Source organism: Bombyx mori, chromosome 2 (assembly GCF_030269925.1).
Source record: "Bombyx mori chromosome 2, ASM3026992v2".
NCBI classification, from domain to species: Eukaryota; Metazoa; Arthropoda; class Insecta; order Lepidoptera; family Bombycidae; genus Bombyx; species Bombyx mori.
Window position 1 is genome coordinate 5,412,285 of NC_085108.1, and position 16,865 is coordinate 5,429,149.

General features: G+C 35.9%; 1 protein-coding gene and 1 non-coding gene across 15 annotated transcripts in view; both read left to right on the forward strand.

The window, feature by feature from the left end:
* Window positions 1–16,865, forward strand: part of LOC101747094 (phosphatidylinositol 4-phosphate 5-kinase type-1 alpha) — a 98,697-nt gene that overhangs the window by 74,738 nt on the left and 7,094 nt on the right. For 6 of the 14 annotated variants that reach the window (XM_062672782.1, XM_062672790.1, XM_062672793.1 and 3 more), the window contains 3 exons: window positions 9,912–10,131; window positions 10,743–10,837; window positions 11,336–11,445. In XM_062672782.1, coding sequence (XP_062528766.1) covers window positions 9,912–10,131; window positions 10,743–10,837; window positions 11,336–11,445 — 425 coding nt within the window. Of the gene's footprint in view, window positions 1–4,155; window positions 4,192–7,028; window positions 7,269–9,911; window positions 10,132–10,742; window positions 10,838–11,335; window positions 11,446–12,965; window positions 16,680–16,865 lie in introns of those variants that run through there. The other 8 variants (XM_062672789.1, XM_038015205.2, XM_038015218.2 and 5 more) reach the window with 3 other exon arrangements.
* Window positions 10,348–10,454, forward strand: LOC119629984 (U6 spliceosomal RNA). Its single transcript, XR_005245826.1, has one exon. It is a non-coding gene; the product is annotated as a U6 spliceosomal RNA (small nuclear RNA).

Consider the following 16,865-nt stretch of genomic DNA (forward strand, 5'->3'; position numbering starts at 1 on the left):
CTCTCTGTATTTTGTACCGTATGTTCCATGGGGAGTGCTCTGAGGAATTGTTCGAGATGATACCGGCATCTCGTTTTTACCATCGCACCGCCCGCCACCGGAGTAGAGTTCATCCGTACTACCTGGAGCCACTGCGGTCATCCACAGTGCGTTTCCAGAGATCTTTTTTGCCACGTACCATCCGGCTATGGAATGAGCTCCCCTCCACGGTGTTTCCCGAGCGCTATGACATGTCCTTCTTCAAACGAGGCTTGTGGAGAGTATTAAGCGGTAGGCAGCGGCTTGGCTCTGCCCCTGGCATTGCTGAAGTCCATGGGCAACGGTAACCACTCACCATCAGGTGGGCCGTATGCTCGTCTGCCTACAAGGGCAATAAAAAAAAAAAAAAAAAAAAAAAAAAATGGATTATATATGGATACAATAGTATTATGCAATATGAAATCAAATATTCAATTGTTACCTTAAATATTTATTCGAATTAAATTAATAAAACCGTATCGGAGACACTAGGAGCCTAATATAAGGTAACTGTTCCCTATTTACAAAAATAATACTTAGAAACTTATTCACAGTGAATTATCACATCATTATAAGACGGTTACAAGAAGACTATTAGTTTTATTTATATGGCCTATCTCATTTTTATTATTGTCGAAAGGGCTTAAAAGAGTCGGTCCCAAAGCCGAAAGGGCAATGACATTATTAATTTTTTCTATGGCTTGTCTCATTTTTATTATTGATGAAAGGGCTTAAAGGAGTCGGTTCCAAAGCCGAAAAGACAAGGACCTATCCGAATTAACTAAACTACCTATATAGTCACTAATATCAATAGAAAAACATAATTAAAATTTTATTAATTATTTTTAATGCAAAAAAAAGTGTGTGTGTCCGCTCCGACGCACGACTGGAGTTTACTGGATATAAAAAATTAAACGAAACAATACGAGAAATAGTTCTATATTACGACAACACGATACACTACAGATTATTAACAAATTAACGAGACACAAAACAAACGACTAACAAATATATGAAAATACAATAATGAGAGAAACGCGCGATCAGTACGAGGCTTTGTGGCGGACTGCCGGCGCAGCAGCCCGGCGTCACCTGCGATAACGCGGCCGCGCGTTGGCTCCTGATTGGCGCGCGCACGCATCACGCAATCAGGAGCCAATCAGGCGCATAACGCATTTCGTGTGACATGCTAGTACGATTTTGGTCCCCATAATTTTCATACCCCGGGCCTATATATGTAAATCGATTCTAAAGGAGTAAACTCCAAAAAATATGGAATATCCCTAATGAAATTGTCATTAAACTTGCAATATTTTCGTTTGCATTAGTCTACATATATAAATAATAGTTACTATATACAAACATTCCCAATCTGAGTAAATATTTCACAATATTACAAAATAAATGACACTTAATTTTATTAAAAAATATTAATTTTAATTTATTTATTTCTGAAATAATTTTACAAGCCCGTAGATAGTCTTTAGAGCGTGGACTGTATTTTTGTGTGCTAGATTCAATAAAAACTTAATTCGGAGTGTGCGCAACTGCAACTAACTGTGTTGCCATACTTATTAGTGTATTTCCACATTTAAAAATGATCATACTATAGTCGGATTTTTTATTAGACGAAGTAAACTGACGTTTACTGTGTTGTCAGTTTTTGATGAAATAAAAATAGTGTTGTGACAAAGTGAACAATTGAAAAAACTCCTGAATTAATGAAATTGCCTCGATTGTCTAGTGAATAGTTAGTGTGCCGAACTGCCGATATCGGGCACGGGGTTCGAATTTTAGCCGTGCTTTGTACATACCAACGAGTTTTCGACGAAACATTATGTTCCTATGGTATCTACCTGTACTGAATACCGAGTGTTTTAAACATTAAGAAAAACATTGCGAGGAAGCTTGTAAGACTTATTTCCAATGCATCATATAGTTGAAACTATAGATGTATAAAATATAACAATTATAGGTACATAGGTAATGAAAATAAAAAAAACTGATTGTAGTTACATACTACTAGTAACATATTATTATATTGGATCACTTTAATACAATTTTATTGTAAAATATAAATAATATTCTTTTATAGTTTGAAATTAATGATTAACTCTTCACACTCATTGTTCATTTATGTGATTGAACGAGAACTGAACGCATCACTATTACTTTAAATATAGCAACATTATTTCACAAAGTGACATTAGCTACTGTCAGCTGGCTTCGTCTAATTAAAAATCCGACTATACATTTTATGTTTAGGATTACCCTAAACAGATGGTAGGGTATATTTAAATTAGGGCACTTTAGTCCATTAGCTTTCAGGCATTAGATATTATTGGCGCGTTGTATTTAAAGATGATTTTCGGATATTTTCCGGACACATACAGGATGTTCGACAAAGTTCTTAAAGGTACAATAAAGATTTAGTTTTAGTACAAAAAAAAAACCACATGGTTATGTATTGTTGAAACTCGACCTTCCAAAATTAGATGAGATTTTAGTGTGCAGTCAGTATTTGCGTATCACTCATTCCTTACGATCTTAAGCCTTTATCAAACAGAACGCGTAATTAGCGCGCGTCAGAGCGCTAAACAGACGCCGCGCTATGACGCCGAGAACATACCGTCAAACAGAGCCCCAGCGCTATAAGTACGCAGCGCTCTGTCGCGGCGTTAGGACGCTTTTTTACAAATTTTATTTTAGCGTCGGAGTGAATGTGTATTAAAATACTAGATAATGCCCGAAAAAATTATATAAATAGTTAGAAAATATCCATGCTTATACCATGCCACATATGAATCACTCGATTTCTTAATACTATTAAATTTTCACACTGCTATCGAAGGCACTATGATTTGGCGAATGCGTTGCGTCAAGGAGCGTTAGACTCATCTAGTTAATTGGTGTGACATGAAAAGAGCGCGACGTTAAGTACGCGGCGCTAAGTACGCGTTCTGTTTGACGAAGGCTTAACCTCTCGTACAATTTATACAGTGTGTGATGTTGATATTAAAAACCGAATGCGATTTGATTTTTGTGACCGGATTATAAAAATTGATAAATTTGCGTAAATAAGGCACGGCCGGCCCGCGGAGGTCTGTCTTATCTCTATATGCCATGAAGCAGTTGGCTCTGGTTTACTACTCACGTCTCGATATGGGAATCATTTGAAAATTTTCCATTAAATCCTGTAATCCACTGTAGATCTTTCATATGGGGGCTTTAAATCTGTACTTTGGACTTTTTATCATTAAGCACTTACGTTACACGAAAAAAAAATCCCGAAAAGCTCCCGTTGTAATGTGGCTAGTGTTCATGACGATGGTGAAGTAGAAACCACGCATGACAGAATTTTGATAGTTTTATTTAATTACTTTTAAAATGCATTATTTGACAAATGTTGACGCGTGTCACGCTGCTGGTCGACCGACACGAATCTTAGGCCGCGGGCGCATCCTCCTCCCGCTGCCGTCCCCCGTCCCCTCTCTCGCCCTGAACGTTGTGAACAGCTAGTAAAATTGTAATGAATTTACGTTAATAATACCAAAACCTTTAAAATGTATGTATTATGTTTGATATTGTTGAATAAATAAAAGTTTGAATATGTAATTTAATTGGTTTTAATTATTTTATTACTGGTGGTAGGACCTCTTGTGAGTCCGCACGGGTAGGTACCACCGCCCCGCCTATTTCTCATGTGAAGCAGTAATGCGTTTCGGTTTGAATGGTGGGGTAGCCGTTGTAACTGTACTGAGACCTTAGAACTTATATCTCAAGGTGGGTGGCGCATTTACGTTGTAGACGTCTATGGGCTCCAGTAACCACTTAATATCAGGTGGGCTGTCGTCCAGCCATCTAAGCAATAAAAAATAAATTTTTGTTTTGTTTCCCGTAAACGGACATACGTACAGTGCCGTTATAGTATGTATGTATATAAGTATATCTTTTAATTTATTATTAGTATTATATTTTAAATTAAAAATGCTTTTACGGAATCGTCTGTGATCACGGAAACTATAAAGTATTCGGAACGTGGCTAATGCGCGGGAACAAATCGTAAAAGTAATTTTAATTATATTTATAAATTTTGGTCATATAAGGATCGTTTATTTCACGCTGACGAACGGATAGGTGGCGCGAGTTCGAGCGGTGTCAGCATCAAAGCAGGTGAGGGTCAGTGCTTTGTGTTTTCCATTGCCGGTTCTCAGGGCAGCGAATATTGGAACCGGGCGATCGTTGGTTCTAAAATTCGATATGTATATATAAGAAAATGAATAAATTCTCTTGAATGCTGATCAAATATTAATTTGAAATGTATATTAAAGGAATGTAGCTACGAGTTTTTAGCGTCAATGTAATGCGAAATTCGTAGGTGACTATGAGCACGCGTTTATTATTATGATAAGATCTTGTATACTGTAACTATACTTGAGACCTTAGAACTTGTATCTCAAGGTGGGTGGCGCATTTACGTCGTAGATGTCTATGGGCTCCAGTAACCACTTAACACCAGGTGGGCTGTGAGCTCGTCCACCCACATAGCAATAAAAAATAAATAAATATATATATATACTCTATTCCAATTACGAAGTCCCTTTTGATACTTCTTAGAACGTAAGACCTCACGTTTCGCATGATTTGAAATAGTACCTAATCCTTTTTTGTATATGGTCGTAAATCATCGTTTAAAAATTACACAATCAATCTAAATCATTATACACTTAATTTACACACATACAATAACATCTTTAAATTAATACGTGAAGCAAAAACTTTGTATCCCTTTTTACGAAAATTGCGCGGACGGAGGAGTATGAAATTTTCCACACAAGACATATAGAGAATATAGAAGTGCACAATGCTAATATTTTTTTTAAATAATGCATAAAAGATACATTAAATCAATAAAGAAAACATTACACACACTACATACCATGTATTTGACGCACACACGCATGCATACTATTTATTGTCAAACTTTTGTTCTTGACGTCTGTTGTCAAATTGAGAATAGATTATATATTTTTTGTCTTTGTTAATATATTTTTATAGTATTGTTGGCGAAATTTGTGATAATAGAAGTATAAAATACAATCATAATAGTGTACAAACTTACAATTCCAATTAATTATAGTCGAATTTCGACTACTGCGGGGGACCTCTAGTAATAATAACAACATCTGTCAAATGGGACTTCGTAATTGGAATGGACTATAGATAAATCGTGATCATCGTTACGGAAGTTTTTTTTTCATGTTTTTGGATATTCATATATTTGATAAGCAGTCAATGATTTAAATTTAATTTAAAAGGGAGACGAAAGCTTAGCAAAGGTTAAACAAAATTAATGAGTTTTTTTTTAGATTGGCTATTATTGTACTCTGATCACACATTAGCATACATACATTACATGCGCTGCTAAATAATTTTTTGCAAAAATTAAAACTTTCAAAGCGGCGCTTTTTTTTTCAATCGTTTTTTTTTTGTATTGCTTGAGCTCACGGCCCATTTGGTGTTAAGTAGATACCGGAGCGTATAGACATTTATAACGTAAATTCCACCACCCACCTTCAGACATGGGTTCTAAATTGTCAGTTTTATAGTACAACGTCTGCCCTATCCTTCAAATCGAAACGCATTTGTGCTTCACGGCAGAAATAGGCAGGATGATGGTGTCAGAAGACGTCTTAACACCAGTAATTACGCAAATTAGAATTTTTGTGGGTTTGTTTTTTATTGCACGATGCTATTTTCTTTACGGTGGAAGGAATTGGTTAATATGAGCTACGTATTTCATTAGATTGGTACCTGCGTGCGGGATTCGAACTCTGGCACACTCGCTCAATACGAATGCACTGGGCGTCTTATCCTTAAGGCCACGACGACTTATCTAAACATCGACTAGGGAATGTTCACGAAAACGGGTTCAGATTTGCGTAACTATTGGTGTTGTCAGGGTAGCATGGATGTATTGGATATAATTTTGATTATTACAAGAACAAAGTCTGGTTTCATTAGATTATAAAATAGTTAAAATCCATTTCTTAAAGTGGGTGACGCCTTTGATGTTGCCTTCGATAATCAAGTAACAAGAAAATGGCATAATGGCATCAAATATGCTTGTGGACCAAATAAAAAAACTGCTGCTTCTATTTGGATTAAACTGGTTCACGACCTTGTTAGTGACTTGTTTACCATTGTAGGGGAATGATACCCCGCCCCGCTTAGCTTACTATGCATTTATAGCAATGAGCAATAGACGTTAGTCAGTCAGGGTTTAACGTATAGCGATCTACCGCGGTCGCTGACGCGAATAAACATGTAATTATACGTAGTGTTTTATTGACCGCTCCGATGAGGTTTGCGGAGGAGAGCTCAAAACGGACACTCAACCAACGCACACGCCTCTTCCTCTCCCCAAAAACCTCACACCACCAAAAAATTACGCAAAATGTTAATCTTATGTCAATCAATGTTAAGAGCTTGCAAAAACACATGTCTAATAATCACGTCTTCATATATTTACGAAACACTCCTTTGCTATGCTTTTCGCTTCTCAATAATTATTGAAGTGACAACAATATTTAGTTTAAAAAATAAAGAAATAAAAAAAGATTTTCATATATTTCCTTCCGTTCCATGCTGCGTCGACCTCAATCGGATCTTTGTATTGGGTGACTTCGTATTTCATTTCGATACCCGTAATCGGATAACGCATGCTTTATACATATACATATACACATATATTTATTTCATTTGATATTTGCTTACTTGCCAAATAAAAATGATACGACACGTTAAACGGTCAAGCTCAACCCAAAAAATACAAATTTAAACACGCCATTTTGGATATATGAACGAATAATTAACCGAACGTACTTCCATTGTAACTCTTGCTTCCGTCACGACACAAAATAAATTTTTAATGTGCCAAATTTTGTTTATACACTTTTGAATAAATCATGTAAAAAAAAAAAAAACGCTTTTGGTTTCTCTCCATTCAGTTTCGTTGTCTGACGTCACAGCTCATACTACTCCTACTTCAGCGACGTCTCCCGTTTCGACGGCAGCGAAAGCGACCGACTCTTCTATCAAGATGACCTCAGCCGCGAACGAGTCGGAAATCGCTTTCCCGGCCGTTTTAAAAGGCTCACAAAAACAAAGGGTGCCCCCCCCTGTCCCGCCCCGGGGCTCGCCCAAAGCGAAACGCGGCGCCAGCTCCCATTTGAGCTTGGACACTAAAGGTGAATATAGCATATCAGCTTCCGACATCCAATCGCAAACGCCGAACGCGAGTAGCAATGACGATTTTAGCTGTTGTGGTCGCGAACTCACCTATCACGAGCCTCCTGCATGTCGTATTCAGTCTTCCGTTTCTGACCTGCCCGTTAAACTAACTGAATTGGCCGCTTCTAACTCGTTTCTGGATTACGTCGAAGACGGACCCAGTATTGTGGAAAGGTCCAACAAAGATTTGAACTCGCAAACGGCCATGATGGCAAAATTTAGCTTAGAACGAATATTTAGAGAGCATTTGGATTCCGGAGAATACAATGATACTTCCTTCACTGAGTCAAGTAGCGAAGATCAAATCGTCACTAATGATTTTGTCGAAAAACTAAATAAGGACAACGACGGAGATGTTAAAGGTAAAAAATCTAAAACCCCATCACGTTTCTCTAAGGACGAAGATAAATCGTCATCCGGTGCCGGATCAATAGAAAGAGTCAGTGTACATAACATAAAGAGTTCAGATTTAATTACCGCAGCGCAATCTTTGAAGAAGACGCCAAAACTTTCAAACGAGTTAAACAAATCAGAGAGCCAAGTTAAACATGGGACGTCCAACAGTAAAATATCGAAGCCTGATACGAAATCAGGATTCATAAATGACATCACCATAAAATGTAATGTTCCGACAAGGAAAGACAAAATTATACCGAAAACTTCTAAACCCAAGGTGGAGTTGAGAACATATATCGAAGGCCATGCTAAAGGTGGAATGAGTAAAGACGTAATTGTGTGCCAAAGGAAAGCTAAATCCAAAATTGAATTATTTCAAAAACATATTTTAAAACTACAGTCTGATTCAGAGAACAGCTCGCGGCGTAGTTCCGTGACGTCTTTATATGACAGCAAAACGTCCAAAACAAATGATAAATCAGTGAATGAAGCCAAAATGGTTTTTGAAAAGTCTCCAGTCAGCGAATCGGCCAAAGCTAAACCGGTAGCTCTGATATCGTTCGCCGGTAATGTACATAATAAAATTAAACAGTTTTCCGAAAACGCATTAGCGATTTCAACTCCTCGTAAAGTACCGAGACAGAAGAAGAAAGGTAGCATCAAAAAGAAGACTGATCGAAAAAGGATTTTGGCAATGAAGAAAGATTTAGAGGAAATATTATAAAGAGAGAAATTGTTATAGAACGTCGAAAAGTAATTGGAACAAACTCTCTAAAAATTGTGAAGAGTTATTTGTGCACACTTAAACGTAAAAGCAATATGATGATTCGCAAATTTGAACACTAAATTTAGTGACAATTGGTTGATTTATGTCTATCAGTCTTGCGGCACGATCAAGGTCTAGTGCAATCAAAGAGCTTCGACCTCAAATTATCGAATCAAATTTAATTCATCTATGTGTTCCATTGAAAGTTTTTTTTATGTAGTCACCATGTGTTGTGATTTTATGCTTATGTAACCGCCAAATGTATGTTAATATCATCAGTTCATATAGTTAGTTTTACTGATTTGAAATCACTATCATATTAAATAGCTGTATTATTTTTAGCTTTAATATTGTTATTTTTTTATTTACCATCTTTGTTGCGTTTATATTGAATTTCTGCTAATCACCTATTGTTTAATTTTACTCGTCCAAACTACCTACATAGTTTAAAAAATATCTATAGTTTCAACAAGTCAATAATGTTAATATGTTATTCGTTTATTTTCATATACTTATCCAAGTAATTATCAACTATCTTAATCATTCCTACAACCACACGCAAGCATTCCTAAATCCCCCAACAAAACAACTCGACGTTGCTTTTTAAGATATCACCTGTGCCACCGGCAAAGATATCATCTGGCTCTGCCATAAAATTCCCTCCATGATGCTCCCAGAGTGTGGCTATATCTTCAGAAATGGTTTGAATAAATTTGTTATCGGTAGACAACGGATTGGCATAACCTATCGTCCACAAGACACAATAGTTACTCGTCGACTCAATATGGTCGTCTGGTAATCTGTCTTCTTCTTCTTCTTCCTAGCGTTTTCCTGGTCTGGTGCCAGGTTCCACTTTCCTACTTAAACCCCTCCCTCCACTTTCCAATATGTCTATAATGATAAAAAAAACACATCCAAAATCTCGTAATCAAGTTTTTCTCTTACAATGGCATTAAGTTAAATACAATTATTTTATGGATATTTCCAAGAGAAGATCGTTTAAAAGCTCAGACAACTCTGACTACTGTTTAATAGTTGAAACTTATTCTGAACATCCAATAAGTTCATTAAGACGTTTACTGTCTTGATAATAATTGAGAAAAATACTGCGTTGGCTCTCTGCTATCGCTCCCCCTTTTTTATGGATCAGCAGGCCGAATCCTCGCACGAGATCCCCGCACCGAGGAAACCTTATCTTATTATTAACATTTATCAGCTAAGCCCTAATCATGCCTTTAACACTGCTTGAACGCTTTGTATAGCTTCATATGCGCATGTGATCCAAAAGTAACACATTAACATCGTATTTCGGTTATATTTCTAGTCTGTATCGTGCATGCTAAAATCATTATAACGTCATTCGTGATATGCGTCTCAACATTGATATTGTCCCATCTTAACGAATAGAGCTAAGTAGTAATGCTAGTAATCCACTCAGCTGCGGTTCCGACGTCGTGCTGTTCCACGCCTCCACCGCCGTTTGAGGAGAACGCCCCATTGAGGAGCAGTCGCACCAACTCTTCGTCGACAACGTCATCGAGCGCTTCGGGGAGGAGACGCGGTGCATCCAGCGCCGCTAGCGTAATGACCACTTCATCAGCCTCGTCTTTAGCGTTGACGCCGGCGGCTTTAAGCAGCGCTCGGAGTAACGAAGCTAGGTGAGCTTTTATATGACCACCGATTTACATCCTTAGATAGTCCTCATCGATCCTGGATGTCATATATCTGTTTACCTCCAAATTATCTTGGGCAAAGCGAGTCGCCACTTACGGAGCCGAGACGTAGACATTCACAGTGCGGCTAGCCCGTCAGCTCATGGTCGCTCAGCGAGTCATGGAAAGAGCCATGCTCGGAGTTTCTCTGAAGGATAAAATGTACTTGCTTCGACAGTACATATACTAAAATTGGAACGATACAGAGAAGATTAGCATAGCCCCTGTGCAAGGATGACACGCAAAATCGTGAAGCGTTCCACATTTTTCGATCCTGGTGATGATGATGATGATGATAAATTTGCATATTTATTTATGTATTTCGTAAAATTCAAATTTAAATTTCGAAAACGTAACGTAGGATGCCCCCTCGCTAGGTGATGTGATGACCTCCAAAAGGTGGCCGGTTGAGGTAGATGAGGAGAGCCAAAGACCGGGTTCAGTGATATGGATTGGGAGAGGCCTATGTCCGGCAGTGAACTGTGAGCTGATGAAGAATCGTGACTACAATCTGTTATTTTTGTATGGTTTCCATCAAGAGTTTTGTATGTTTTCAGCGTATGTTGGACTCCGCCAGCGTCAGTGGAGGGCTCGACCCCGACTTGGACGGAAGGAACGCCCAGTTTCACCGAGTCGAGTAGCAGTGAACAAGGTCAGTAGTACATGTTAGGTTATCGTCAAGACTTTCAAAGAGTTGAGATGAAGCTTGGAAGAAATTATGCAGTTTCTTATGTAGATAATAGATGAGTGATATTGTCACGTGAATTGAATTTGTTATTGGAAAGCACCCTAGTATATATTTGGATTATTTTTTTAACGAATAATCTCATTTTGAATTCAGTGGTAATCATTAATTTCTACAGTGACTTCGAATATAGTAAAAAAGGTAATAGTAAAAAATACTAAAATAGTAAAAAAATATACTAAAATTTTGTATTGCAATCGGTACTTGAAATTGTATCTAACTCGAAAGAACCGTAAAAAAGGTATATTCTTGTACTGAACTTGAGACCTTAGAACTCATGTCTCAAGGTGAGTGGCGGAATTTACTTTGTAGATGTCTATGGGCTCCGGTAACTACTTAACACCAAGTGAGCCGTGAGTTTGTCCACCCATCAAAGCAATAAAAAAATATATTATTATATTACAGGCTACCCAATAACTCCAGCACGGTCTGAAGGAGGTCGTTCACCCCGTCCCCCGCCGCCCCCCGCACGTTCCGCCCCTCCATCATCAATCAACTGCCTCACAAGCGAAGTGGTGAGTCGAATCTAATCTCATTCTATAGTATCCGCCATATTGCGTATTTAATAAGAGATTTTATCTATATGTAATGAATGAAGAAATATATATTTTTATTATAACAACATTTAATGCCCTTTCTTCAATAATTCTTTATCACACATTTCACAACGTTCATTAACCGAAAAATTATTTAAAGAACTGTCAACTGTCATATGACAGATTGACATTCAATCATTCATTACATATATTACAAATAAATAATGAATTATTATAAAAATATCTCTTGTTCAATACGTAGATGCATTTTAGTAATTAACAAGGTGTTGGATTTGAGCTGGTTTGACTAATTCTAATTAATATGCTTTATAACCATTGAAACAAAATGAACGGTAGAAATATCTAGAGCAGTGTTACAAAGAACAAAAAATATATATTATCTACCATTCACTCATAAAGATACAGAGTCCAAAATTGTTCTTCTATGCTTTCCGGTTGCACGGGGCTTGACAGTAATGAAATTTGAGTGTACCGCAGCCATATTCTCAACTAGAACGCTTATCAATTAGACCAATGTATAATAATACATTTAAAAAATAGTATATATCATAATACCCGCTATGAACGATTTTGGACTAAATAATTGATATTTGCAGCACTCATCATAATAATGATATAGCACTAGGAATTATTGCATTGCATAAAACAACACATTATAATGAGAATTAATGCGACTTGTGATGTTAAATGGCGATATGGCATCGATTTTTATAGTAATCTGTGTACATAAAAGCTACACTGTATTCAGAAGTTTCCTAATATATCAATGAACTTTTGGAACGCGAGGATTGGAGTAGTGTGATTTCTTTTATTTTGTCTATTTAGTGTTTCTTCACGTTTAAATGCGTAATAACGGTGGTTTATTAACTGTTTAATATCCGTGAAAGTGCGCAAATGTGGGAAAATGAAACAAAGCCGTTGGACGTAGCTTCTCGGGATCCTCTTAAAAGTCCACTGAAATAATCTCGGTAAATGACCACCATTTTACTGAGATTATATTTCATCCCATATCATCTCATCTCATTTCATTTAATTTCATCTTAGTTGATTAATGTCTCAAATTATTCATCTTCATTTCATTTCACTCCATATTATGATTTTTCATAAAAATAACAATATAAATTAAAATAAGACATGACCTAAAGGTGTTAGTTACCAGGTCATAAAATCCCTTAAAAAAATAGCAATAATGCAACGCATATGGCCTGTACGTGTAAAAATTAAATTTTAACTGGATTCATTGTCACACTCTTTTTTAAATTAAAAGTTCGAATTCTAGTCTTTTAAGCCAAATTCATTAAGTACTCCAATCTCCGCAGTGATTAGAATTGAGATGGTTAATTCTCGTTATAATGATAAAATTAATTAAAAAAAAACGCTAGCACATAACGCAGATGATGATAAGCCGTACAATTATGATTAATGCTGAGTTTTTGTTTTGGACGCTGCTTTAATGGTGGGTTTTTTGACTATAACAGTTGCACTTGAAGGAACGCGTCGATAAAGATTATAGTTAATGTATTCCTCTGTATGTTTAATGTTACTTAAAAGTTAAAGTTTGACTGAATTGAAATTATTGTGGCCTCATTTTCATGACGAACAGTTTTTTTTGTCTATTTTATGCGTTTCCCGTTAAATATCTTAATTTTGGATTTAAATTCTCAGCAGAGTTTATTTTGAACTCCTCCAAAGCGGTAATTGAAAACTTTTATTTACCGCCTGTCCATATCAAATTAAATGTTATTGAAATATGACGAAAATGAGGTTACACGTTTTTTGACATTTATTATTACTCGTCTATTGTCGTGTTCAAAATAACTTAAATTGTTAATGGAAAATGTACATCGTTCGTAGGTTAGCTCATAGAATAACGAGGTCTAGGTTTATTAAAACACAGTCAGTAATTATTATATATTATTTTTATCGAAGATTAATTTGGATGAGTTCTAAAAAATTTACGTATGCATTTTTTTTTATTGTTTAAACGGGTAAATGAGCTCACGGCCCACCTGCTGTTAATTCGTTACCGGAGCCCATAGACATCAACAACGTAAATATCACTATCAGCTTTGAAAAATGTGTTCTGAGTTTTACAAGGTTGCGCCAAACTTCAAACCGGAAGGCATGGAAGACATAATAGTAGTAACCATTTGGTGGATCGCATGATATTGTTCATATCATTTCGCTGAAAATGTGATGACAACCATTTTAAGCATGAATTCGAAGTCTGTCGGGAAAATAGCCATGGTCTTTCAGTGCGAAACTTTGATTCCGTTTTGGAGGTAGATGTTTTTGGCGATATTAACCCTTCGACTACCATATGGGTCACCGGTGACCTACGCGGCGCACTGAAGTAATTATGTCGATATCTGTCATTAAGCTAGATTCCCTAGCTTTGCCTTCTTTTGTTTGTTAATGTATGTTTAGCGTTTTAAAGTCGCTTAGAAATAATTTTACTCTCAATATCTTGGCATTCGTCTTTCCCGGAGTCTACTAGATATTCTGGCGTCTTAGTAACAGAAATCGAGATAATTACTACAGTGTCCTGCGTAGGGCACAAGTTATCTACGTGGCAGTGATAGGGTTAATTTTCGTATTATTTTTAAACTTCATTTCATTTTGTGAGAGATGAATATAAAGAGGCATTCTTGATTGAACTTAAATAAATAGCTTGATTCTGAATGTTATTTTTTGCTGTTTTACGAGTTTGTATTATTTGAATAGCTAAATGCGAAAATATTGAAGTTTTTTAACGTAGGGTATGTACGTTAAGTTAGTTAAAGTTTTGGGCCAGTTTTACCTCGTGCTCAGTAAAAAACAAGTTCAGCAAATTTAAGACTGTCACATACCTAAGGTTTTTTGAGTTTTCCGGATTATCACGCGTGTGACGCACACTCAAACTCTCCTTGCAAATGATCAGTAGTGTCCCAAATATCGGTACGGAAATCGAAAGACCTCGAACACTTGTCGATAAAATGAAATATAAATATTTCTCTAATAACCATCGATTTCAAATCGAACGCATAGTTTGTAAATAAAAATTTGCAAACTTGAAGTTTCGTAAACAGACCGACTGACTTAAGTAGGTAAATGGTTTACATTCAATACCATCTTTCAGAGATACATACCGTTATTGTGAATTCAAAATTATGCTTAGTTATTTTTAGTCGGCACATATCTTGACTATTGTATTCAATAGTACAAATTTTTATAAATTAGCTATTCAATATAACTTAGGTTATTCGTTATCTCCATTTTGACATTGATATAGCTCTTGAAATGTCATCGGTGTTGCCAATAAATGTTGACCAACTTCTACTATTTACTCAATGTTTGTTAATAAAAATAAAAAATAAATAAATTTATTGATTAAATTAATAATGGTTGTCTATATAACGAAAGCAATTTATTGTTCGCTTTGAAAAATATTTAATCGGCTTTTATGTGAACGTAATATGGTAATATTTCGAAATATATTTATTAAAAAAATTAATCTGAAAGTATTTTTACTTATAATTCAATTTAGTATTTGCCGGTTTTCTGATAATAAATAAACTTATTAATTAATATGGTCCAGTGGCCAGCCTCTAAATTTCAGTGAAAGGCTTTGAAATCGAGATTTGATCTGTATGTGTGACAATTAACCTTGTGAATGTATAAATACACAAACTTACAACTAAATTGTGACTGCCACTGGATTCGAACGCTGACGCAGTTGGATCATGTGCCGTGAGAACATACAAAACGTCCCACAAATTCGCGGGGTTGCTATCACGAAACAATTCCAACAACTTTCAATCCTCAACATATAGTTTAACAATACAAACTAATATAAATAAAATCATTAGGGACGTTCATAAAAGTGAATACTTTCAGATTTTTGTAGAAACCTTTTTGTGATTGGTGACCGTATTAAAATAAGTAATAAATGAGTCAAATTAAACACTATACTACTTCTTGTTGTATGCCCTCACGATCGAAAGGTGGCTGGTGGTTTAGAATAAGAATTATTCTAAAGGATTACTTATAAAAAATATTATAAACGGTGTAAGGTTGTTCATTGATATACACATATTCCAGAAGATGTTAACAATTTTTAATATCCGTATGATTTGAATACTTTTATAATCCTTGAGAATAATTATTATATATAGATAGATGTCAGCGGTTCTTTCTCTAATAAAAAAACAAAAAACATTTGAAGCACCTTAAATATTTCCTAAAATATTTAGATTCGGTTGGAACCCCTGCCTGAAAGAATATTATTTCGTCAAAATAGATTAGATCCTTTTAAAGATTCACACACTTCCAGATAAAGAGATAAATACGTGTCTGAAATTCGTTTAGCAGCAAATTATTGTATTGCGATTGATTAATTTTTTTACTTTTGTATCGAAGTCAAGTTCCGATGTGGAAAGGTCATAAACTTAGCAAAAACTAGCATCGTACAACAAAAATGAAATTCACAAAACACATAATTTGCATAATTAGTTATACCATTTAAATCTAAAGTCTCAAAGTGGGTGGTGCATTGTTAAAATATATGGGCTCGGATAACTATTTAATACATTTACGCGCGATAAATATATATTTCGATGAAATCACTCGCCCGATATTTCTTATTTCTGTGCCTATTACTGTTGCGAAGCAGTAATTCGTTTCGGTTTGAGGGGTGGGGCAGCCGTTGTAACTATACTGAGACCTTAGAACTCATATCTCAAGGTGGGTGGCGGCATTTACGTTGTAGATGTCTATGGGCTCCGGTAACCACTCTACACCAGGTGGGCGATGAGCTCATCCACCCAGGGTGGTGGTGCCAATCCGCGCGAACTCACAGGAGGTCCTACCACCAGTAATTACGCAAATTATAATTTTGTGGGTTTGATTTTTATTACACGATATTATTTCCTTCACCGTGGAAGTCAATCGTGAACATTTGTTGAGTACGTATTTCATTAAAAAAATAATTCCATAGTTTGCGAAGCCTATACAAAAGTCAACGAAATTTAATACAGATCATATTTAAATAATAACAAAAGATCATCGACCCCTCATTCCCCTGGTCACCATCACAGAAACGTTTGAACTCCCAGGAGATGTCGTTGTTACTATTAAATAAATGATATTGTACATTTTATTGTTGTTATATATTTAAGACGACCGACGTGTAGAATAAATATTTGGAAAGCAAACCTGTCTTTTTAACCTCAAAAAGTATAACTTGTGCTATGATGAAAAAAAAAAGGTTTTTTTTTCTACCACAAAGCTACCAAGTAGGAGAATTCCGCTTACAACTGTAACACTTAGTATGGCTTTAGTAGTTTTATTAGTTTATGAATTATATTATGATAATGTCAAGGTGAGTTTTGTAATTTTTA